Source organism: Leguminivora glycinivorella, chromosome 2 (assembly GCF_023078275.1).
Source record: "Leguminivora glycinivorella isolate SPB_JAAS2020 chromosome 2, LegGlyc_1.1, whole genome shotgun sequence".
Lineage (NCBI taxonomy): Eukaryota > Metazoa > Arthropoda > Insecta > Lepidoptera > Tortricidae > Leguminivora > Leguminivora glycinivorella.
Genome location: NC_062972.1, coordinates 6573999 through 6597579, shown reverse-complemented (window position 1 = coordinate 6597579; position 23581 = coordinate 6573999). Strand labels below are relative to the sequence as shown.

Below are 23581 nucleotides of genomic sequence, written 5' to 3'. Positions count from 1 at the left end.
CCGATTTAGATTTAGTTTTTTTTTTGTTTGGAATCTGAGTTAGTCGGAAGTGTTCACATAAATCATAGAAAATCGGTCCACTGTGTCGGGGGTTTTTCAAACTTTTAATTTTTTGGTTATTTCCCTGGATATTGACAACATAAAAAATCTTTAATTTCGATTTTTAAATTACCTATCACAAGAGTTAGGAACATCGAATCCAGGTCCATATTTTCTAATAATGCCAATAATATCCAGATGAAAGTGGGTACTACATTTATATGGAAAGTTAGTTTGGGCAACGGCTTTCCTCTGATTAGACAAGGTCGTTATGGATAAAAATATGACAAGGTCGTTATGGATAAAAAGATTTATGTAAGATTGAAATCGCCAAATATCTTATTTTTCTTTTGATCTGATCCAAACACAGATAACATTGTACCTATGTATCTAGGTATAATGTCTTTTCGTTCATTATATAGTAAGTTAAGTAACAATTAGGTATTTTATAGTATAGGTACTATATGAATCAAAATCAATAATTGATTTAATAAAATTGCTTTTTAGGTGCATTAACAGTTTATAATTGTTGAAAATTAACTACAGCCAGTTGTTATACAAACGATTTTCATACGTATAATTTATGGTAATTATTTTATTGGTTTTATAATGGCGTTTGTTCAATTCTGGCTTCACCGGTTGGTAAGAGAAGCCATTGAGATTCACAAATATAAAAATCTCAATCGTGAAGATGGCTTCAAACTATCTAATGTATGGAATCCAGTGATTTGTTTGTGTAAAAAAGCCATTGAGATTCCAAATATAAAAATCTCAATCGTGAGGATGGCTTCAAACTATCTAATGTGAAGTCAGAATTGAACAAACGTAGTGACACTGTGAGTGTAGTGTGTTTGGACAGATCATCGAATGTGAATGCGACAAGTGGTAACGCTGAAAGTGAACGCAGCCGACGCGCGCGAAGGAGGGTAGATCGCGCGCTGTCTATGCAACTTTAACATCCACCCGCCTTCGTCAATTTTCCGTGATCATGATGCATGCAACTGCGTCGAAATATCGGGAGCTCGACAAAAATCAAAAAGGTAATCACGGTCTATATCCCGGTCAATATAAGTCTAATGAACCATCATAGTTGTATATTAAGTTAGTAAGAGTAGTTTGTAATGGTGTATTGTAAATTGTATTGTATATAATATTAAGTTCAGCTGTTCACAGTAAATAAATGTATTAACCACCAACGTAAACAACCCAGCACTACAAATGATCTCGTTCCATAGGCAACTTATCAACATGTTCCGAGTGATTGATTCCAACGGAACCACGCGGCGGTTGATGGATGCCCTGCCCTCTGATTGATACAAAACAACCCATACATATTTACTGTAAAAATGGATAATAAGAAACCTTACCCTGAGGTGATAATAACTTCACCATGTGACGGATAACTTGGTGTACCTGAATATTGTTCTTGATTGAACTCGCGTTAGTACAGGTCAATGTTTTAGGGTTATGTATTACTTTGTAATAGAGCATAACGCATACTCGTACACATAATTCTGAACCGTTCATGAATTCAGTTTTCGATAATAAAAATGTAATACATAACATATTTGCTTTAATGTGAAAGCCAGCCAGCCAGTATGTGAGTGCAATTAATATATCTGTATGGGATTAATCGAACGAAATCAAATTTATACCAAATTTCAAAATCAAAACTCGCTGCTCTCTATTCTAATCTAATGACAATAGCCCAATTACCAAATTGCAGCATGCATCGACTGAATGTACCTGACGAGAATAGACCCACTGTTTGAACAAGTGCTATCTGTCGAAATAATTAGCGTGGATTGATACGTTGCACCAATCCGATTTGAACAACGGTTTTGAACGGTGGAATCGAAACACATTCGCTAATTTTAAATCACATTCAAATACAAATTTGATTGGTGCACCCACTCGTTTTGATGCCCAGTTAGCTACACGTACGCGGGAGTAAACGCGGCGCGTAAATCAAATTGGCACAAAATTGGTATTGAATTTTATTTCGCAATATGCCTTTCAGTCGACACAGAGCTGCACATTAAACAATACGCTGGCTCATAACTCACAGAAGCATTGACGAGAAAACAACGCACTGATTCTGTCGACGCTGCAGGAAAACTGAAAAGAGCAAACGGAGCAATTTCTTAAAAAAATACGGCACGCTACCTTAGAAGTAATTCTTAACGCTACCCGAGAGCTTTCATTAAGAAACCAGAATTTATTTGATATCTGATCCTTCATAACTGTAGCAGCGTACTTGTTAATGTCAATGAGCGTTCTTGGCGAAAAATGTTTCGCCTAATTTAATTTCCATGCATTATCAAAGCTGTTCCGTTGAGTCAAAAAATATTCGGCGACTGACAATACGCGGTTAAATGTTGGTCGATATTTCTAAAGATATGTTACAGTACGAATCGTTCAAATCATTGTTTAACGTGAGCAGGATCATAAACTTAAAAATAACCATAATGTAAGTAAACGGATAAAGCGATTTTCATAAAACATTTCAATTATCTTAGTAGTACCTCGCCATCAGATATATAAGAGCGCCCGAGGTACTCAAAAATATCTGAACACGCCTTTTGAGTACTTCATATATCTTGGCGACTACCTACTTTTAAGCAGGTACTTCACTTCTATATTTTGAAAAGGTTGCGCCGCAGGTCACAAAGTAGTTTTGTATAAAATATATATATTTAACGTCGAACCTTATTTAACTTAAGTGCAAATTCATTACTTTCAAATGACTTCGCTAGCAGTAACATGAACAGTTTTTTCTTTTTGTGTCAGAATCAGCGTCCTGTTTGCGCTCGCCGGCGCCATTGAGCGGCGATATTGTATCGAAATTGTAAATCGGAGCTTCGATTTAACGGGAAATGTTTTCCGTCACTGGCATACGTCGCCTTTTATTATCGGATGAGTTGATAGCGCTCCGAATCTGGTCCAAGTGCAGCATCAAATGGTAGCTGATAAAATGAATGGATGATGATAAAACAACTCGCTAAAGACATCTGCCCATTCTGTTGTCCTCTGATCTGATACTTGGAGGACAAAGTCTCCACTCCTGTCTCCCTCGTTTTTGTATCGTATTTGTTACGATTTACGATCCAAATGGTCTAAAGGTTTTCTTCCCTGTGTTGATTAATTAATAATAAAAAAATGTGTTAATAATATGTAGTTGTAAATTTCAATATTCTTTATGATTATGATTGTCTAACTAATTAATGTTTAGTCACACATTTTTACGAGTCTGGTTAACTACCATGCTAAGAGCATGCGACTTTCAATCCGGAAGTCGCGGGTTCGAACCCTGGCTCGAAATGTCATTTGATATTTGCCAGTCGCTTTTCGGTGAAGGAAAACATGGTGAGGAAACCGGCCTAATCCCAATAAGGCCTAGTAAAACTAGTGCCTACGCCAAATGCCGGGATAACGCTAGGAGGATGATAACATTTTTACGAGTCTATGTTTAGGTAAATGTTTTACGGTTTTTGAATAACAGTTTTCCACATAGTTCGTACACCAGCAAATTTTTAATAATCATGTCTCATATAAATTTGTATTTGGTAAAATAAATTAGCAATTTATTGTTGTCATGGAATATTATCCATGACCGTAAAACCATCCACGAAGCTTCATCAAATTTTAGATTACTCGATAGATGATCAACAATAAGGTATTTGCATTGATTATTTATGTTGACTCGTTGATTTCACATTGTTTTCGCTTCAGCCAAAATGTATATTGATCAAAATTTTCCGATTCCACGAACAATATTCAATCAAACTCGATGGAAATCTATTTTATTACCAATCTGTTGTTGTTGTTGTTGTATGTCCTAAGGCACCCCATAGGTGCATAGGGCCTCCACAAGATCCTTCCACGCCTTTCTATCTTGAGCCACCACCTTGGCCTCGTTCCAGCTCAGTCCATATTCCCTCAGCTCGTTCTCAACGCTCCGTCTCCAGGTGTGTACGGGGCGTTTGCGGGCCCTCTTTCCTCCTTGAGGCCGCCACTCAAACGCGATACTGGCGCTGTTGGTAGCTCCTCTTCGAAGGGTATGACCGATCCATCTCCATTTCCGCAGAGCCACTTCCTGGGCAATCGGAGGTTGTCGGCACATACTCCACAGATCCTCATTTCTTATAGTTTTCGGCCAGAAGATACGGAGGATCGACCGGAGGGACTTATTACCAATCTATTGTATTATAAATATACAATTTTAAGCTACCGTTTAAAAATACTATTAAGGTTCAATATTAAATTCCAAAGATATCTATCATAGCACAGAATATATAATAATACAAGTACAGAAGGCTCACTCCTTTGTTGTTCATAAAATGCCGCCATTCTAAATTCATACCTATATTAGCAAACGGACCGCACGCGAGCAGCCGACATTGAATTCTATTGCGCCGCGCGAAAGTCGTCACCACTGAATGGGCCGCGAACTCGCGGCCGCCAGCATGTACTTGTAGCGCGGCGATAGAATCGCGGAGTGAGCCGCCCCTGATCATAGGTAATTCTACATAGTTCCCAGCAATAGAAACTAATACTTATAGTACAAGGTCCTGAAATTGATTTAAAAAATAATTGAAGAAGTACGAGTAGGTATCTCTTGAATGAGCTATAAGATATTGTTGTTAAACTTTATAAACAATAGTAGGTACCTATATGTTGTTTTAAGTTATTTTTATTTTTTTTAAATTGGTTTCCTAATGCACTGATTATAATCTTATTTGCTTTGCTCCAATGTAGACTAGTAGAAAATCATGCCTCATAATTTAATTAAATAATTTTTAAGAAAAAAAAACCGCCGCCTTTGGGGTTCTGGTGAAAGCTACTTGCGAATGTTGGATTATGTAGAAATGTGTAGGTATTTTTTTAAACTGCTTTTAATGCTTTAATTATTTGATGGCAACAAAAATCAATATACGTATACCGTTAAGGTTTGAGGAGTTTCCTCAATTCCTCATGAATCCGATTCTAAGAAATCGAAGCTTGACAAAATTTGACTTGAAAAGTCAATATGCTTAACAAATATAACTAAATAAATGTTACTGTTCTGAACTTAAATGCATGCTGTTCTTATAAAAATACAAAAGTCACTATAAGTGTGCCGTTCAGATTTGAGGAGTTCGGTTCTGACCATCATCTGCAGTTCCACTGCACCAAATGTCACTATTCTGGACGTAAGTGCATGCTGTTCTTATAAAAATACCAAAGTCACTATAAGCGTGCCGTTCAGATTTAAGGAGTTCCGTTCTGACCATCATCAGGAGTTCCACTGCACCAAATGTCACTGTTCTGGACTTAAGTGCATGCTGTTCTTATAAAAATACCAAAGTCACTATAAGCGTGCCGTTCAGATTTGAGGAGTTCCGTTCTGACCATCATCAGCAGTTCCACTGCACCAAATGTCACTATTCCGTACGTAAATGCATGCTGTTCCTTTAAAAAACCAAAAATCGCCATATGTATGCCTTTCAGATTCGAGGAGTTCCCTCGATTACTCCAGGATCCCATCATCAGAACTGGGTTCTGAGAAAAATGGGACCAATCTGTATGCATATACATTCAATCAAAAAAAAAATTCAAAATCGGTCCAGTAACGACGAAGATATCGAGGAACAAACATAAAAAAAAATACAGACGAATAGAGAACCACCTTCTTTTGAGAGATTTGAGGCGGCGGTTAAAAATAGTTAAAATTAATTAATAAGTCAATACTAACGTGACATCGCCAAGATCGTCAAGATTGTATCAAAATACAGGTATAATATGTTAAAAAATGTATCAAGTTATTAAGTCAGCATCGGGTTCTATTCATGCAGCAATGGTTTGATTATAGAGAAAATGTTATCCGATAGAAAAACAACCTCGATTCGAATAAACAAGGCCAATATTTTACAAACGCCAAACAAAAACATTTTATTGGACCTGTATGCAAAGGTTTGTGCAGTTTTTTACATGTTTTTATTCAACATCATATTTCCATGTCAGTTTTTCGGATATTTAAAATACTTTTCTAAAAATAGACCAGGCGCTGGACAGTCCAAAATTTCCCCAATTCATCAAAGTGTTCCACGATAGTTAAATATTGTAATTTTTGGTTCTTATCTAAACCATATACACTATGTAACATAATTGCCGAAGATAAATCCTACGGCTTATACATTACCTTCTATAGTACCTTTAATTTTCATGGTGTTTATTTTAAAAAAAGGAAGTGGTATTCGATACCGGTTATGCTCTTAAATGGATCACCAGCATTAATGTTACATCCTGTATTATATAATTTTATCTACTCTGCTTACTCAATTTTTCCGTATTGTCATCGATGTAGGTATGTTCTCCAAAAAAGCATTAGAAATCTAGATTATCCTACATTGCAATTGGTGTTTTACTGTCCATATTGATTTACTACATCCTAAACCACAGAAACGGAAATTAAAATTCATAATATCAAGATGAACATTTTGTGTCCATCATTAGTCCTACTCTTCTTACTTTTCAGAAACTTTGATAGTTCTTAGCAAAGCTTGATTCCACGGAGTGGTCGAATTTTAAAGTGCTCTTAGTCTGAAATTATACGGGGAAATGATAATTACACTTTCTACAGAAATAATAATTGTAGGCGTAATTTCACTTAAGAATGAAGATTAAAATTTATAATTAATAATTCTTCTTACTTATATAGGTACATATTTCTCGTTACTATCCCTATTGTAATGAAATGAAATGAAATATTTATTTTCCAAGTCGGCATATCACAATGCGCATATGAACGTCAAATAAAGCTACACCGGCTCTAACCCTACGCCTCATCCTCGAGAAGATTTCAGTCTCCTCTCAGTTGGAGGGGGTATCCACTATGGGACCGGCAAGAAACTCGGCGGGCCACTTCTTTTCAAAACATTACATCTTATAATTAACATGCATTAAAAAAAAATAGATACAATTTAAAAAGCAAAAGTATTCATCAAAAAAAATATTAACAGACTAGGTAGGTACCTCCATAGAAATTAATATCAATAAATTATACAAAGTACAAAGCTACTAGGATTAATAAGAGATGTTAGAGATGTAAAGAGTCTCTAAGTGTCAAAGTACATCTAAAAAAAGAAAAATTATACATGATGAAGAAAAAAAACGAACTGACACAAATAAAAGATAACTAAAATAACTTTAAAGTTGTAAAAGACTCTTGATGTCTCAACAAAAGAAAAAAATATATGTATACTTAATCTACTTTTTTTTTCCTTGGAGATGTATATGGTCTCCAAGAGTCAGAAAGTAAATAAACAAACAAGGACCGAACAGAATGCCTCAATGTAATCTTGCTCAAAATTAATGTTACAATATAATAGTATTTTTTACAATTGTTTATTTAAAAGGTCTTCCATTTATGTATATTTCAACACTGTAAGTTTAGTATAGTATAAGCCCAATGCGAGAGAGGTCCACACACATTGCAGCAGGCAGCTGTATGCTCCCCCAGGTGAGCGGGGAGGCCTGCTCGTGACGCCATGCATGCGTTTCTCTTTCAAAGAGCATGCTTCGTCGTGCTTGGATTCACCGTTATGGACAACATGACGCCTCATGGGCCTTCGGCCAGTCGCTGCCACTGTTTCCATGGGATGTCAAAGATGACATGGTTGCCTCTCACGATTCACGCAATCTTTAAAGCGCAGCATTGGCAGTCCGTCAGTTCTCTTTGCATCTGACTGAGGAAACTTGAACTCATGGCCTCTGTAAAGTTCGTGTAGCTTCCACATTGGGGCCTATGTACACATTGATTAGTTTTAGTGTGACTTGCGAGCGACTACCCAGAAACGATATCTTAAGGAAAGAGGATTAAGAGAGCTTACCCCAATTATTATTATTATTTAATTATAGGCGAGCAGCTATTCAGCTGATGAGCAGCACAGTGTCTCATGATTTATAGTTAGCAAAGTCATGTCACTATCTTATTATTTAAAAGCCACTTGTCTAGTCTGTTTTTAAACACATTCACTGAGGGAGCACAGTAACAGCACTATCCGGTAAACGGTTCCAAGCCGCTACAACACGATTGGATAGGGAATGATATGCAGCTTTAGTAGTAGTAGGAGTGCGAATCAGTTTTAGGCTGTGACCTCGGGTCTCGCGGCTGGTACTATCATAGTGACTACTTTGTGAATGTCGGGGAGGTAGTAACAGTGGGTAACGATCTTGAAACACTCGATAAGGTCTCCTCTCGCTCTCCTGTCTTAAGCATGGGCAGCTTCAGTATACTTAACCTTTCCTCGTAGGGTAGGCGTCTCAGCTGGAATGGCATCTTGGTGGCTCTTCGCTGCACACTCTCTAAAAGGTCAATGTCTTTGACAAAGTATGGATTTCATACTTTACATACTTTTTCCATAATTAGACTGCATTTTAAATTTAAAAACTAAGCTCTTAAATAGGTAGGTAGTCCAAGAAGTTTTAAGTATCTACGAGTAGAAAAGAAAGCTGAGTTTATGAAAACCTTTTAAATTCGCATAGTTTCTCAGAATATGGGTCATCTCGTACATCAAAATCTGATGCCTTTTACAGCACATCGTAAAATTTAAGTATTGTTGCGCTATCATAATAAACTTTTACGGTTTATGTCTTGTCGGAACAAGAGCGCCGGGTTCATATTGGCTTTTAAGCTATTTCTGACCTTCCTTCTAGATTTTACTTGAAGAGGTGAGAATAGTTTCGTAAGCAAAAACTTGAGAGGATATTGGCGCGTAAAATCCTGCGCGACAGAGCCAGACTATATTTCTGCGGCGTTTCGGTGGCGTTTCGCGTCGCAGAAATGCCATTCGGCTACGGGGCCAGGTCGAAACTTCGGAGCGCCATCTGTACTGAAAAACGTCTTACGATACACGTGCGAAAAGGAAATTCGTAACTAGTGTCGATTTAAAACACTCAAACGGTCGTGTTTTATTTTTGTCACTCGTATCAAACTTCGTTCCGGAGCTGTCAAATTTGAGGGTTGTTTATTAGGTAACGTTTGGTTCCTGATTTTTTTTTCTATTTAAAAATAAATTGAATTCACTACTAATTTCCATTTCATTCCACTAACATGTAATTTCGATTAATTTGACGAAACATAATACACCTTCATGAATACAAGCATATCGTCATTACATTTAATTAATATTATTATTTTCTTCAGGGAATCATCAACCAAAAAGTACCCAATTTTGCAGAGGTTTAAAACTCATGGTTGCATTTTAATCTGGGTGTAACACTACTAAAATATAAAGGTACTAGACCTTACGCGATTTTTAATTTTATCTGACATTTTCCATTGCTTGTTATCAATCATCATCATCATCTGTTCCAAATCCAGTTCCAACAAAATGTGTCGTTCTATTCTATGTGTTTAATGGTGAAAACACAAAAAACCCCTGAAAACATATGTATATTTTTAAGTAAAACGCAATACTTTATATATACGTTATTTTATTCTGGTGAGGACGATGATGACGACGATGAGGATGAAGACGAAGATGATTCTGTCACATTTATTATTATTCTGTCGGCCAAACCGTCAATCTTGTTGTCTAACTCTTTCATTTTCTTCTCTTCCTTGATGACATGTTCTTCGCATCTTCTCCAGTTTTCTAGTTTCACATTAGCAATGTGCGTTCGCCGACCCATTATAAACTTGTACTTACACTCGTCTTGTCTTGTACATGTGTATTTGGTAAAATTAAGCGAAAGTAGGTATATGTTTTTGGAATGGAACGGACTATGGTAGTGATCTCAATTATTTTTAAATACAATAATGTTAACAGGAACCAAACGTTACCTGATAAACAACTATTTGACGGTTTGTTCACAGTTTTTTAAATACCTAAAAATACAATAAATCGCATTATAACTCTCACCTTACTTACCATTTATGCGTTTATAATCATTAAAATTGACTCACTATGAATAAAAAGTACCAAGTAAGTAGCCACCTACAATTTTATTCTTCGATCTGGCCTTAAAAGGTTCACTACCCCTGGATCTGTCAAATTTGACGGCTCCGGTTTGTTTACACTTTTTTCAACAGCTAAAAGTACAAGGTATAGGAGGTCCTAGCCGAATATAGTTATACTCGTAGTTATTTGTCACTTTTGATATAATATGATAGGTATTTTGTTGTATATTTTTTATATTTTTTATTTTTTCCTGTATACTTAATTTTACTACTGACATCGAATGATTTAGATTTTAGACCATTATTATAATTTATTATTATTTTGATATTGTGTAATGACGATCTTTTTGTGAATGCATTTTATTTTATTCTGACATGTAAAATTTAATGTACATTTTCAATGAGAAATAAATTAATCTAATCTAATCTAATCTTCCTTTTTCCGCACTTGTATCGTAATTTACTATAAATGCTTCCTATTATTATTAATAACTAGATTTTGACCGCGGCTTCGCTCGCGTTAGAAAGAGACAAAAAGTAGCCTATGTCACTCTCCATCCCTTCAACTATCTCCACTTAAAAAATCACGTCAATACGTCGCTCGATTTTGCAGTGAAAGACGGATAAACAAACAGACACACACACTTTCCCATTTATAATATTAGTATGGATACGTCGTTAAAGTAGGAAATAAAGTTTGGAATGCCATTCGTATTGTCTTTAAAAGATCAGGTCAATCCTACGAGTAGACATAATACGTATTACCAAAGCTAGGCCAGAGCAGGAAATTTAATTACCCAGTCAGTCTGCGTAATCGCGCAGTTGCGAAACGGTTCATTAGCCGGAGCAAACGAACCGACTGCGGCCACTAATCATTATTTTACCTTTTGATGTACAGCCTACAGACTATCAGAGCCGCTTGTTAAAGTGTCTTTTGACGACCGGTCTGGCGCAGTCGGTAGTGACCCTGCCTGCTACGCCGCGGTCCCGGGTTCGAATCCCGGTAAGGGCATTTATTTGTGTGATGAGCACAGATATTTGTTCCTGAGTCATGGATGTTTTCTATGTATATAAGTATTTATATATTATATATATCGTTGTCTGAGTACCTGCAACACAAGCCTTCTTGAGCTTACCGTGGGGCTCAGTCAATCTGTGTAGGAATGTCCTATAATATTTATTTATTTATTATTATTTATTTAAGTGTAGGTTAAAGTGAGCTACGAAAATGAAAGGCGAATTTATCAACGAATTCATTCTTAATCCATACAATTTCGCGGCTCAGTGTACATTTCACTCGAAAGCGTTATATAGAGCGCTCCAAGCGGGAGGTTTTGGAAACACAACTTATTTAAACAGATTCATTCGAATAAGTTAATTTTCTTCCAACAGTCTTTTCAAAATTTGTTAGTTGTCAAAGCGGACCCCCGGCAGTCCCGGCACCCATGAGCCGTGGCAAATGCTGGGATGAGGAGCATCATGCAAGGAGGATGATGAGTCTTTTCTAAATTTACTGCTTGTGAACTGTTAGCCAGGCCCACTGGTTAGTACCACCTTAACAATCTTGAAGTCTGATTTTACAATTAAATAATGGATTCAAAGCCCGGACGACTGGAGCAAAAATGCACTTTTCAATAGTGCTTAATTAAATATCGACTATTTTATCGACATCCATACGAACAATTTTTGAATCCGAAATTTGATCTTTATTATAGTTATTATCTTACATGTCATATTGTTACATAATGTGTAAGCTTATTATTTATTATTTCAGTAAACTAATTACATGCTATAATAATCATCAATAATTGAAAAATGTATATTAAAAAAATACTAATTGTTTATTACGAAAATTATATAAAGTTTTGAAAAAAAAAATACAAACAGCTCTTTTTAAAATTGTTTACAACTACCAATTTTTTTTATTTATTTCGTAATGGTGGTCGAGTACATCGTGCTTTTTATCGACATTTTATCGACTTATAAAATGTGTTTCCTCGCACTATTGAGATGTCAACACATAATTTCTCTCATCATCCGGGCTTTGTAGATTACATTACATAATATCTTAACTGTCTAATAGAAACCTAATTTGTTTAAAAAATAACGAATAGCAATAATATCTTCTTTCAACAAAAATATTGAAACGAGAAATAGTTTTCTTACTCGTTTGCTTTACAACAACGTTTTCGGCTGGGATAAGTTGTCTCATTTCTTATTTACGTTGCTTGCTCTGTTGAGTCGATACAAGGCAAATGTTAAGGAACGTCCTTGACGCTGCTCACTTTTATTCCTACAAAATTCCATCATATTCTTTATGTAAACAAAATCCCAGCACATCCGTTTCTCTATTGGAAACAGAGCGAGCAATACCTAAAACCCACACAGGCAGTCAACCAAAGGTTCAATAGTGATAGATAGATGAGTGATTGCCCTGAAACGGCCATTTTGAAACGGCTAGTTTTTTTTCCGCGGGTGACACGACTCTGCACTAGATATATTGGAAAAGGAAATTAAAAAATGTGGTCTTTCAGCGATATGAAGCCGTTTGTTGGTTTTTTAGTGAATCGAAGCCGAAAATAGCCTCAATTCAATAAAACTTCAAAATAGAAATGAACATGTCAGTGGGGAAAGTTTGGTTAATAATTTATACAGGCTTGCTTAAGTACTTGTACATGCAACCCAGGTAGCATTTATACGTCTTTATGACGTCCGTTTACGGTACTGCTCGACGTAAGAGACGTCATTTCTTGACGTCGGGGGGTCCCAGCAGATGACGTCAATTTGTCACAGCCTCAAGACGTCAGTTTACAGACCTAAGAGAGACGTCATATACCGACTTCATGGGGACGTCACTGGGACGTACATTAGGGCAGCCACTGACGTTGGAGTGACGTCATATACTAAGTTCATGAGGACGTTACACGGACGTACATATTAAGGCAGCCATGACGTTGGAGTGACGTCATATACTGACTTCATAGGGACGTTACTGACGTTGGAGAGACGTCATATACTAAGTTCATGAGGACGTTACACGGACGTACATATTAAGGCAGCCAAGACGTTGGAGTGACGTCATATACTGACTTCATAGGGACGTTACTAGGCCGTACATATTAGGGCAGCCACTGACGTTGGAGAGACGTCATATACTAAGTTCATGAGGACGTTACACGGACGTACATATTAAGGCAGCCAAGACGTTGGAGTGACGTCATATACTGACTTCATAGGGACGTTCCTAGGCCGTACATATTAGGGCAGCCACTGACGTTGGAGAGACGTCATATACTAAGTTCATGAGGACGTTACACGGACGTACATATTAAGGCAGCCAAGACGTTGGAGTGACGTCATATACTGACTTCATAGGGACGTTACTAGGCCGTACATATTAGGGCAGCCACTGACGTTGGAGAGACGTCATATACTAAGTTCATGAGGACGTTACACGGACGTACATATTAGGGCGGCCGCTTTTTAACCTTTTGAACACCAGACGACGAAGAATATGCCGTTGCCCTGATGTCACGCTATCGCATTTTTTGTTGAGCGCAATTGAACTTTGCGGAATCCCCGTAGGTGTCTATTACATTAACAAAGCTGACGTCCTTAGCCGTCGTTGGCGTCCACAGCACGATTTTCCGACGTAAGTCATAACCGTCTTTGGCGGTCAAAAGGTTAAGTAAGTTATGTTAAGAGCAAAAATGTGATTTGTTTTGGATACTAAATAAAACCAATGACTTTTTAAATTTGTTTTTATTACACTGTAAAAACCGAATTTACTCATACAAAGTACACAACATATGTTTAAACATAAACTAATTACTAACTACGAAAAAATCTGCCTAAATTACTGACTTTTGTGTGTATTAAGAACCTAGCTCTTGTCGGTAGCTTTTAAAAGTACATTGGGCCTGGATGTCTGTAGGATGTCTATTAATTATATTTGTCCTCTTAAGAGAACATTTAAGTACTTACTCGTAATCATATTTTTAATTTTTATTCAGTGTTAACAGACATGTATTAACCTCGAAAGTCCTGCGCTTTTGTAACACCTGTACTGTAGTCATATTTACCGGTTGTACTATACCAAGTACGAACCACGAATAGTGCATCAGACCGAGACAAATAGATGTCGTTATTACAGATTTATTTAATGTGAAGGCTTGTTGTCTTTGGGTGAATCAACTTTTTCTTGCTTTTTGCAAGAATTGCCCATACTTATTATTAGCTCTACTTTTGTGAGTTTTAACCTGGCCATCGTGAATAAAGATCCTTATTTTTATTTTACATTAAGGGAATAATAAAAAAAAAACATTTACAATTAAATCTATATGTGACTCAGTGGAAGAGACACTTTTTTCATACAAAAGTGAGGGACAGCAATGTCCACTGGGTCACTGCTATATAATATATAGCAGTATAAACTAATTACACTAAATACAAATTAAATTTTCTGACCACATGTAGTCGAAGTATGCGTAATTTTGCTGGCAAAGAAAAGTTGATTCACCCCTTTATATTTTTAGTAGACCGGCCAGCGAAAGAAATCTTCTAAGAATCGATTTTCGCTCATGTTGTTTCGGATATGGTGAATATGATATCGATGTATTCAGTGTAATGCCCTGAACACAAATATATAAGATGACAAGCGCGAAAGTGGTGGGAGTAGTTGCTGTGACGTCATAAATTCGGCAGTAACTGTGGATTGTACAATTTTTAAACGTATTCTAATAATTTGTTAGACCAAGTATTGAAAATGTTACAGTATGTCATATATTTGTGATCTACTCAAAGACCTTTCATTGGGGGCCCCACATGTTATGTTTAAAAGAAAAAAGTTTGTACTGTCGACTTTAGTCACAGCAACTACCCCAACCACTTTCGCGCTTGTCATCTCATATATTTGTGTTCAGGGCATTATACTGAATACCTCGATACTATATTCATCCATATCCGAGACGACATGAGCGAAAATCAATTTTTAGTGAGCGTCAGGACCCCTGGACCACTACAGATATTTGATGTTTAGTACATACTAAAATTTAGTACCTATTTGATACTATTTGGTACCTGAGTACATATATTTGGTACCTCCAGTGATATCGAAAAATCGAGCGAATAAAGTGGCCAGACATTCTGACGTCAGGATAGGAGGAAGAAAATATGGAAGTAGAAACACGCTGAGGTGTCAATGTTTCCCCTCTTTCCCCCAACTTTTGTATCCCTGATTTCAGTTTTTTAATATTTCCATGAAAACCGTGAAAGCTATCATCACGATGTCTAGCAGAGAAGTATATTCTTCATAAAATTCTCTACAATATTGTCTATGGAAGTATAAAGCTAGAACTTATAATTTTCAAACTATGCTCATTTTCCCCTAACGATATTTCTCTTTGGTGACGCCCCTATTTCAAAAAGGCTACAATTGTCAGTGACATATGTCGAGCGACAATTGTCGATGACAGGTGACAAATTACAATTTTATAAAATATTTTCTATAGAATTGCTTACAAACATGACAGGCATTTTGCTAAAATTGTATGTATTACAATTATGTTGTGAAACAATAATTATTATTTCTAGGCGACATATTTGTAGAATTGTCGGTGAATCTCGACAGGAGGATTAAGATATGTCGAATTGTGTGACAATTGTAGTAATTTGTGGTTGACATACGCGTTGTTCAAAATGGCTGCCCATGCGAGTGGTATAGTGACACTATTTGTGATAGTGACAGTAATTCCTACCAGGTTTTCGTACTTAGTTAGGAGTTCCTGTTACTTCGCCGTCGATATAAGTTTCAATAATGCTACGTAAATATGAAATTAAATTTGTAGCAAACTACGGATATCTCAATTTATTTTTATCATTGTACCATCAGCAGCAATGTTAGTACCTTATTACAAGGGCATAAAGCCTACCGATGATTAGTTAAGAGTGTTGCTGTTAGTAAACGCTATTGGCCCCTTCGTAACATTATTAGTACTTAGGTATATTTTTGAGATTTCTCTGCGTTAATACATATTATTATACTAAATAGTGTTTTTAAACTTATGTATCATAAAAAATACTATATACCTATGTACCTAAATAGCTATCATTAATATTATTTTATACAAATACCCTCAAATTAATTTAAGCGTTTTTAAATGAACGAGTTACCTTCGTATTTAGGTACACCGAATTCCAAATTCAAATATTTTTAGTTTAGTTAAGCATTTTAACTATTAGTTTAGAATAGTTTTAATTTGTTTAATTTGTTATTTGAATATTTTTATTGTAGTACCTAATGGTCAATGTTTTTACTTCTTCTTTTATCCACGTTTATAAGAAATAAATTTTATATATCTTAATAATTCAAACTTATTAAATACTTAGTATAGTGCCAAGTTAGGTATATATCTTAGATATTTCTATTTCTTTGCCAATTTGCCATACACCCGTTTCAATCAAACGTTGAGCTATTCCTTTATATTTAAGTACCTATTAACTTTCATTGCGGATATTAATTTGTTATCAAATTTATCAAATAACACGAATTTGCGGTCGGAAATCAATTTTAAGATAGTCATCTTTCTTATTATATCCATACTGCAATATTGTTTTTGAAACAAAATACTAACACATAACCAATGCCTACTTGATACACATAAATAATGTTACCGAAGAAAATTATATAATGGTGGGAGAGGATTTAGGTAATGAATAGTTTTAAATAAGTTTTATCGAAGTTAACAAAGGCATTTATATTTATAGTCAGCCAATAAACATCAAAATATCCATTAAATAAATTTACTTATTGCCATTTGAGTCAACTACTATTCATAATTTGATACAATTATCCCTATGGTTAGTCGTGACAATTGTATTCTACAATTGTCGCACCTGTCAGCGTGGTGAAACCAATAATTCTACATATGTAATATTTTGTGACAATTGTCGCACCTGTAACCTATATGAAATTGGGGCCTGAACGATAAGTAAGACTAGCGACTTTGCTCTTTTACCTGTGGCGATGTTGCTTCACAAAATTGTTCTTTGGGTCAAACTGATCCGGTTTTGCTCAATAGTTAAGAAATCGCACGTCACTACCCCCCACAAAGACAAGGGGAAAGGGCCGGTTTCCTCGGTGAAAACTATGCATTACATCTTTTTGCTCTTAGCGACTAGGGCAAATCGTATATCATTTTCGTGTAATATAGGGACGAGTTAATCATTTCTGAAAAAATCGTTGCACCTTTTCATACAAAAATAACGATTTTATAGCAAAATAATGAATTTCGATGTATTTCAATAAGTATGGAAGTTATGGCATTTACAGTTACAATGCGGTAATTATCAACAAATAAAACATAGGACAGATTAGCCAATAACCCAGTTCTGATGATGGAATCGTGGAGAGGTCGAGGGAACTCCTCAAATATTAAAGGCATAAGATATAGTGATTTTTGTGTTTCTATAAGAACAGCATGCATTTACGTTGAGAACATTGACAAATCGTTATTTTTGTATGATAAGGTGCAACGATTTTTTTCAGAAATGATTAACTCGTCCTTATATTACACGAAAATGATATACGATTTGCCCTAGTCACTAAGAGCAAAAAGATGTAATGCATAGTTTTCACCGAGGATTACGGCCCTTTCCCCTTGTCTTTGTGGGGGTAGTGACGTGCGATTTCATGACTATTGAGCAAAATCGGATCAGTTTGACCCAAGGAACAATTTTGTGAAGCAACATCGCCACAGGTAAAAGAGCAAAGTCGCTAGTCTTGCTTATCGTTCAGGGCACCAAAGAGAAATATCGTTAGGGGAAAATGAGCATAGTTTGAAAATTATAAGTTCTAGCTTTATACTTCCAAAGACAATATTGTGGAGAATTTTATGAAGAATATACTTCTCCTAGACATCGTGATGATAGCTTTCACGGTTTTCATGGAAATATTAAAAAACTGAAATCAGGGATACAAAAGTTGGGGGAAAGAGGGGAAACATTGACACCTCGGCGTGTTTCTACTTCCATATTTTCTTATAAACCTATAAGCTATATACATGCCAAGTTTCATGCTTTCTGCCAGCAGGGACTGTACTCTCATACTTATTAGCCGTTAAGAACTCGGACTAAGAACCTTGGAATACAATTTCAGATTGAGAATTATTATATGAAGTACATGGCAAATTAACTAAGGAAGAGGATGCACTTACAGTTGTAGTACTCTTTTTTAAATTTGAAATTACATTTAACTGTGCTTCTTTGGCTCTTCTCAATAATTGACGTTGGCCAACTATGGCTTTTCTCGAATATTTTATTTTCTCTGCCATGTTTATTGTTGTTTATTAATCTTCTTCAATCTTTCGGGGGCATGTTTTAGCCAAATTTTAATGGAATCTTCTACGTCTTTAGCTGTAGACCCAGATGTAGTGGTGACAACTCCTTCTATAAAGATAAAGATATAATACATTTGTTAATGTTATAACATTACTACTGAATGGCAACCTAATAATTCAAATCAAGGATCCGGCAGACCCCGCCGACAGTGGCGAGGCGAGTTTGACTCCTTTCTAAAAGTACGGCCAGAGACTGCTCAAGATAGGGAACAATGGAAAAAGTGGGACGGGTCCTTTGCCCAGCAGTGGGACACTATAGGCTCGCAATAAAAAAAAATATAACTATTTATGCAAACTAATAAGTTTTTACTTCATCTCCAGATTCTCCAGCATACAGATTGCTTTTTTTACAACTAACCATATTGTACGAGGTAATTAGGTAGGTCATATTGAACAACTTTTTCTATGGGACGTGGACCAACCCCAAAATCCTAAAAAAATTTACCACAAGTTATGAAACAGCCAACTTACCCACGATACAATCTCGCAGGCGCAGTTGGCAGAAAGGCTTTTTGTTCGATCTCTTTCCATAAAAGTTGTACTGTTGAGCCAGCTGGTCAGTGAAACAAAATTTCATTAGCCGAGACACTGCTCGCAATATCCCTGCCTCCAATAGTTCTCATGTATGAATCCTGTAACAAACAAAATAATGTATAATTGAAAAATAGCAAATAAAAATTATTGTTGGTCAGACTAATTTAGTACATACATACATATAATCACGCCTGTTTCCCAGAGGGGTAGGCAGATATCACGGATTTCCATTTACTACGATCCTGACAAACCACTAATTGAGTGAAGATTATAGCAATATGTGAAATACATTTTTTAGCCGAGTTTAGACGTGCAAGTTATAAGAGATGCAGATATTTGCCAGTTTTGCCACCCACTCTTACCTATAGTTGCATCTCAAAACTTGCAGCAATAACTTGCTGGTCTAAACTCAGCTTTACAAATGTTGTATTACTACTAAATAAATAAATAAATTGCACCCTCTTTTTCAAGATGTTCCTTCCTTCTTCCTATGAATGTAATAAGCTGTCTGAATGAGATAGCTTTGAAGCTACAAGGCCGCCTATTGGTGCAAATATTCTCCATTTATCTTTTTTCTGTAAATCTTATTATATGGTGTTCAATAAAGAGTTATTGTAGGTATTGTAACTTACCAAATTGTCATAATTTTCTTTTTTCTCTATTAATAATTCAGTTGTAGTTAATTCATCGGCATTTTGAATTGGGAATTTGAATTCCGGTTTTAGGCTACCTTTCGATGTGCCTGCATGTTTTAACAGACTTATTATTTGATCATTTTGAGTTTTGATACATGTCAACATTACAGCACTTTTGTTTGGTATCCTAAAAAATAAATATAAAATAAAAACAGTGTAAGTGCAAAGTGGTCAAATATATCGGAACAAGACTTGAGAGCGTGTACATTGGCCGCTGCGATATAGATACATGTTATGCCGACTGTACACACTCGCCGAGACAATAGTAGGGGGAAATTAGCTAAAATTACGGCATAATTAATGGAAGGTTTTTTTTTAATTGAAATATGTACGTTATAGACGCGAGATGGGCACGCCATTTCAGTCATCAATTCTAATATTATAAATGCGAAAGGAACTCAGTCTATCTGTTAGCATTTGACGGCCTCCTAGCCTACGCCTAGTTGGTAGTGCAACTGCTTACATAGCAGGAGATTCTGGGGTCGAACCCCGGTAAGGGCATATATTTGTGCGTTTATCACAGATATTTGTTCTTGAGTAATAGATGTTTCTATGTATACAGTATACCATTGGACAAAGCCTTAAATCCACATAGGGTTATTTCTCAGAAGTGCTCTAACGCCATTATTTTTTAATTCATAAAAAGATTTTTCCAATAACTGACACAACAACAATAATCATACTGTATTAGTAGTTATTTGTTATACAAGGGGGCAAAGTTGTATTTTAATGCCGAGTGTGGAATTGGAAAACGAGCAAGTGAAAGGATTCTATAGTTGAACCACGAGCGAAGCGAGTGGTTCGAGAATTGAACTTGCGAGTTTTTTAAAACACGAGTCAACCTATAAAGGTTCCTAGTTGACTACGGAACCCTAAAAAGTACTACATCATAGTCATCCTGTCACTGCAATGTCACAGTTTCGTTTTCTTTCAACCCCTTATTTGCCAAGAGTGGCACTGCAGCTTTAGTAGTTTCATGTGTTCTGCCTACCCCTTTATGGGATACAGGCGTGATTGTATGTATGTATGTATGTATGTATCATAGTCATATATAGTATATTACCTACCTGTTAATCCCTGAACTCTCGATGGCGTTGCTGCTGGCTCGTCGCTGCCGATATTCGACGGTTGTTCATATCGGCACCGGGGACTAACTTGGCGTGCAAAGGGAGTTAACCGTCCGTCGCCGTCTTCTGCCAAATCTGACAACATACAAATATAATAAGTTTTTGGCAAAAAAATATATTTTTGGTACAAGCTCTTATCGCTGCATGACTGCACTTTTCTTACGACAGACAACTAATACTCATCGAGACAATTCTAAGAAAAACCATTTTATGACGCTATGATCCTTGGAATTTACATACAGGTCGACCTAATATAAAAGCTTGTTACTATAAAAATAAAAGCGGAAATTTTTTAGTACCTACCTATTAATAAATAAAGATGAATCCAACAAAAAGTCATCCTTGCTGTTTACAGCAGCCTAGCAGGGAACACAGTAATGAACACCACACATACATGATGATGAAAGTTAAAGCGCCGCATGGGTTAAAATATATAAACATGGATATCTTACCTTGCAGTCTGTTGTCACTGTTTGTCAAGATGGGAAGCTCATCTGCTACAGTCAGTAATGAGAGGGTTCCTGTTGGCAAAAAACATTTAATTTAATATGAATTATATTTACACCCCCAGGTTAGCAATTTATTTAAACTCTAAAGTTGGCCTTAGTATGTAATACATTATAATTTATAATTAGTATAATTACAGGGTTTGACAAAAATGACTATTCACTTGTAAGCCGTTAATCAGGTATTTTGCGTGCCTGGAGAATCTATTTTATTATAGGTCAAAGGTTACCTTGCCCAATTACCTTTTTAAATGTTATGCATTTTTATGAAGCCCTACCCAAATCTAAACTTTACCAGGTAAGAGTATAATATGTGTTTATCTATTATTTATTAATTATAATTTACTTACTTTCTGCTATTGAAGCGGTTTCTTGGGCAATGTTTGGCTGAGCTTGACGACTATCTGCACAAAACATAACATATAATTTTTGAAATTAGGTACTTCGGAATTACATCATTAATATCAACTAAATTACTACATATTCATAACAGCACGGGAAGCATGGTCGCGCGATAGACGATAAAATAGCAGGCCGTCCCTATCACACTATTTGTAAGTGCGATAGGGACGGCCTGATATTTTATCGTCTATCGCGCGACCATGCTTCCCGTGCAGGTGTTTTGAATATAAAACCCACCTCCATAATCTCCTTCATTGTCAGCAGCTTGAAGTGGTTGTTTATTTCTTTTTCACTGTTCATCTTCGTCACTGCTGCTAGAAACATATCTTTTTTGCATTTTACGTTTAAGACTTGGTTCTGTTTCGGCTTCAGTCTGTAAGTCTGATGTATCCTCAACCAGTTTCAGTATTTTTTTTGCTTTCTCTAGGTCATCTTTAGGTACATGCAAATAAAAAAATACACACAATATGCAAAAATAATAAATTAACACAAAATAATGCATCCCCTAGTAAACAAGGTTATTAAGTAAACATATAGGATGGACTTGCATTAGTAGGAATAATCTGAAATTGTACGGTCAACCAATTTAATTAGTAGGTCACTTTGAATCTTTGCAGGATTCTTTAAAATGGAAACAGCTTTTACAACTTTTATGGAAGAAGCTTTTACACAGAAGGGGTCTACAGAAGAAAATCAATAATGATTAAAAAACAAATAATCGAAAAGGAAAATCTTTTATGTAGAATAATAAAACTTAAATAAATAAATATTATACGTTAGAATAGCTAGCTCAGTCTATTACTAAAAACAAACACAAATACCTAACTTTAGAGCATATGGGTGAGTCAGTGATTCTGGTACTAGAAGACCGGGTAAAGGGTAAATTTATTAATTAAAAAATGATAATTTATGTTGGGCTCCTTTTAAAAATACTAAAACGAGGCACGCCTTGGCCGAGGCAGACCTTGACCTTGGTGACATGTAACAGAATTTAGGGAGGTGGAAGCTGCAGCTACAGGAATGGAAGCTCTTCCATCCCAGTCGCCACAGCCTCCTGTCCACCGGTTCAGGCTCGGGAAGCATCAGCTCCGCGCTACCTTTGAACGTAACCTCCAAATCGAAGAACCCTGAAATAGGTTTTAAAAGAAACAATGACCCTGAGGCTTTTACCAACCCTTGGCGAGGGTTAAAATCATGGGCGTACAAATGTGAAACATACCCAACGCAGAAAAGAAGCTGGCTTGTAGTTCCGTGCATTCATGTCAATGGAAGGGGTCCTCAAGTCATTTTATGAAAATAATGTCTGAAAATAATAGACACAAGAATTAGCACTGAACGTATTACAACAAATTTTATTCGAAGATGGGAGAAAATACTTACGATTATACGAAATAGGTACTCGCGATTTCAAATTAGCATGGCTCGATCACTGGCCCTTAAAGAATTTCTCTCTATTCAATATGGCAGCCTCGTGGACCTTCGCCAATGACAAGTGTATTACATAGATATAAAAAAACACCGATGTGTGCATGGATTAGGCCTTCAAGTTGCACTGGAGGATAGCTGGAGCAGCAGTACAAAGCATGATGGCGGCCGGGACCACGAACTGCCGAGTGATGTCCGTAGAATTTGATATTCGCATCTCCTTGGCGTAAACCACTGGTTGTTCACTAATGATACGGTTCCGCCGTCTTTTTCAGTAAATTTTATCACCGAGTACATGTTTTCGCTTTTCCATGAAACGAATAGGTGTTATTATTAATCACATAGAGCACAATCACGGAGGACGCGTACGACACAACAGGCGCCAAACGAAAAAGGAGGGAAAAACAGTGTCACTTGAAGTGACATTTCGTTACTTCCAGGGAGAGTAGAGATAAGGAGGAAAGTCTGTCGAAGTAGAACAGTCGCAAAAATGACCGGCTGAGGCATTGTAATT

General features: G+C 36.3%; 2 protein-coding genes across 3 annotated transcripts in view; one reads left to right on the top strand and one right to left on the bottom strand.

The window, feature by feature from the left end:
- LOC125242375 (protein artichoke) overlaps positions 1–23581 on the top strand; it is a 165611-nt gene that overhangs the window by 95912 nt on the left and 46118 nt on the right. The window lies entirely within an intron of this gene.
- On the bottom strand, positions 17956–21979 carry LOC125235298. The gene is made up of 7 exons (XM_048141815.1): positions 21952–21979; positions 21880–21906; positions 21591–21644; positions 21187–21255; positions 20675–20809; positions 18850–19010; positions 17956–18427 (listed from the first exon to the last, which is right to left on the bottom strand). Exons 1-6 carry the CDS (start codon positions 21977–21979, stop codon positions 18955–18957), a joined length of 369 nt encoding a protein of 122 aa, XP_047997772.1. The 3' UTR covers positions 17956–18427; positions 18850–18954.

Bases quoted from the DNA above. Each gene is read 5' to 3' on its own strand.
- LOC125235298 (XM_048141815.1), bottom strand. From the start codon at position 21,979: ATGCAAAAAAGATATGTTTCTAGCAGCA. The intron at 21,645-21,879 runs GTGGGTTTTATA...TGTTTTGTGCAG, and splicing joins CAATGAAGGAGATTATGGAG to ATAGTCGTCAAGCTCAGCCA. The intron at 20,810-21,186 runs GTAAGATATCCA...GTATGTTGTCAG, and splicing joins CAGTGACAACAGACTGCAAG to ATTTGGCAGAAGACGGCGAC.